Consider the following 2,500-nt stretch of genomic DNA (forward strand, 5'->3'; position numbering starts at 1 on the left):
GTGTTTATAACAAGAGCACGTTTGAATTAGTGTAGCAACAGCTGTACCGAGGGTCGCATTCTTAACCTCTATCAACAGAGCGTCATAAGGAAGGTTGTTCTGCTGACTGTCGCGACGCGCACGTGAGTAGGTAGGTCTGTTTGTGACGATATTTCAGAGAGCGTAACGATTGTGTAGGCCTGTGTTCGGTGTTAATTAACTTGATATATAAGGGGCGACGTATATTGATGTAGATATTGATATATATTGATATTAATATAGATAGATATAGTGATAGGAAGTATATTTGACGATAAAAATGTGCTATGTATGTATAGATATACTGTAGAGGAAAACTAAGGTACATAGGCAAAGAGAGTTAGGAATAGATTAGTAGATAAAGAAACAGATCAATGCAGATTTACAAGAACATTTAAAATCAGGAAATATACTACAGATATTGCGTTTTCATAAAAAAAGGATAAAAAAAAGTTTATTAACGAGGTGCACGTTCAATTCAAAATACATTTAAAATAAACTGTTAATTTGGCAAATTATTAATTGCATTCGCTATATAAATATTGAGAGAGATGAAAATATTATAATTCCGAGAACGAGATATGAGATATTTATATTGAGTCTTTAATATACTTATGTGTGTATGCAAATGAATAAATAAATAAATATGCACACACACATATTCTAACACACACACACACACACGCACACACACACACACACACACACACACACACACACACACACACACACACACACACACACACACACATATCCTCTCATATATATATATATATATATATATATATATATATATATATATATATATATATTTCATATGTATATATATGTATATATATTTCATATTCATATATATGTTTGTATATATGTATGTATGTATGTATGTATATATGCATGCATGTATATATATATATATATATATATATATATATATATATATATATATGTATGCATGTACGTATCTACGTATATATGTCTGACTGTCTGTCTGTATGTATGTACATATGTATGTATGTATGTATGTATGTATGTACATACGTATGTATGTATGTATGTATGTATGTATGTATGTATGTATGTATGTATGTATGTATGTACATATGTATGTATATATGTATGTATGTATGTATGTATGTATGTATGTATGTATGTATGTATGTATGTATGTACATATGTATGTATATATGTATGTATGTATGTATGTATGTATGTATGTATGTATGTAGGTATGTAGGTATGTATGTATCCATATACACATAAAAACACATACACCAAAACGCAAAAAACGAAAAAAAAAAAAAACGAAAAAAAACAACAACAATTTCACACATGACACTCTCCCTCTCCCGAATGAAGACGAGAAACAGAGGGTGTTCCAAGGATAACTAATGTACCTGAAAAATGTCTCGGAAGGAGTCGAGATGAAACGCCCTTCACTTAAGGCTGAGTGAAGACAAATTTCATATCTTCAATGTGGTTGAAAACTTGTGGCAGAATCGTGAATCAGAGAAGTTGACAGCGCATGAAGGAGACGCTATGGCCGAAATGATTAGTTAGCAGCTCTGGAGAAATCTGTTTTATGTAAATGTTATAAATTAGGAGGTTTATTATGTGTGTTTATGTGTAATGATGATGATGGAATGATGATAATGGCAGTGAATACATTGAATAGGATAATGACAATGATGATAAAAAACAATAACAAGAATGAAAGTGACACAATAATCAATTGTAACAACAATACTGATAATAAATATGGTGATAATTGTGAAAATGTAATAGAGCTAAAAGTTAGTTAATAATAATAACTATATAAGAATAAAAAATAATGTAATAATGTAATGGTGTAACTGCTACTGCTACTACTACTGCTACTACTAATAATGATAACAATATCATGAACAACAACATAATGATTTTAATAATAATAATCATGAAAAGGAGAATACACACTACCGTGTTGATACTATGGTATAAAAACCCACACTGTAAAACTATATTTAATTGAAAATGAGACTACAGTTTCGGAATCCACCTGGATTCCATCTTCAGGTCTGAGGAGGCAAGGAAGAGGAGGGGGTATAAAACAGAGAGAGGAAAGGCAACGCGGAGACACGGGGCAGGTGATGACAGTAAAACGGAAACAAAGGGAGGTCAGATCAGGTCGGAGGGTCGGGCGGACTGTGTGAAGGGTGGCCGGCATACAAGAGAAGGCGAAGGATGTGGGAAGCGAGGAGACTGTCAGCAGGAGAAAAGCCACTGTTCAGGTTGAAATTGGGAAGCAGCTTAATTAGGGAAGATTCCACCAGTCTGCGGGCGTGGACGTCAGCGGAAGGAAAGATAATTCGCGCCGCTGACCAGTCCATCAGATGGCCTGTATCCCACTGATGGCAGAAGAGAGCGTTGTTGTTGTGCCCCCTGGAAACAGCGTACTTATGTTGAGACAGGCGCTTAGTGTGACTGGCGCCCGTCTCGCCAAAGT

At 34.3% G+C, this 2,500-nt stretch overlaps 1 protein-coding gene across 1 annotated transcript in view; it reads right to left on the reverse strand.

Moving 5' to 3' along the window:
* Nucleotides 1-2,177: 2,177 nt before the first annotated feature.
* LOC125041781 overlaps nucleotides 2,178-2,500 on the reverse strand; it is a gene marked incomplete at its 5' end in the record, with an annotated part of 1,623 nt that continues 1,300 nt past the window's right edge. The window contains one exon of the mRNA XM_047637065.1: nucleotides 2,178-2,500. This exon is cut by the window's right edge and continues 1,300 nt beyond it. Within this exon, the coding sequence (XP_047493021.1) occupies nucleotides 2,178-2,500 (323 nt within the window).

The sequence above is a fragment of the Penaeus chinensis genome, chromosome 31 (assembly GCF_019202785.1).
Source record: "Penaeus chinensis breed Huanghai No. 1 chromosome 31, ASM1920278v2, whole genome shotgun sequence".
NCBI lineage: Eukaryota > Metazoa > Arthropoda > Malacostraca > Decapoda > Penaeidae > Penaeus > Penaeus chinensis.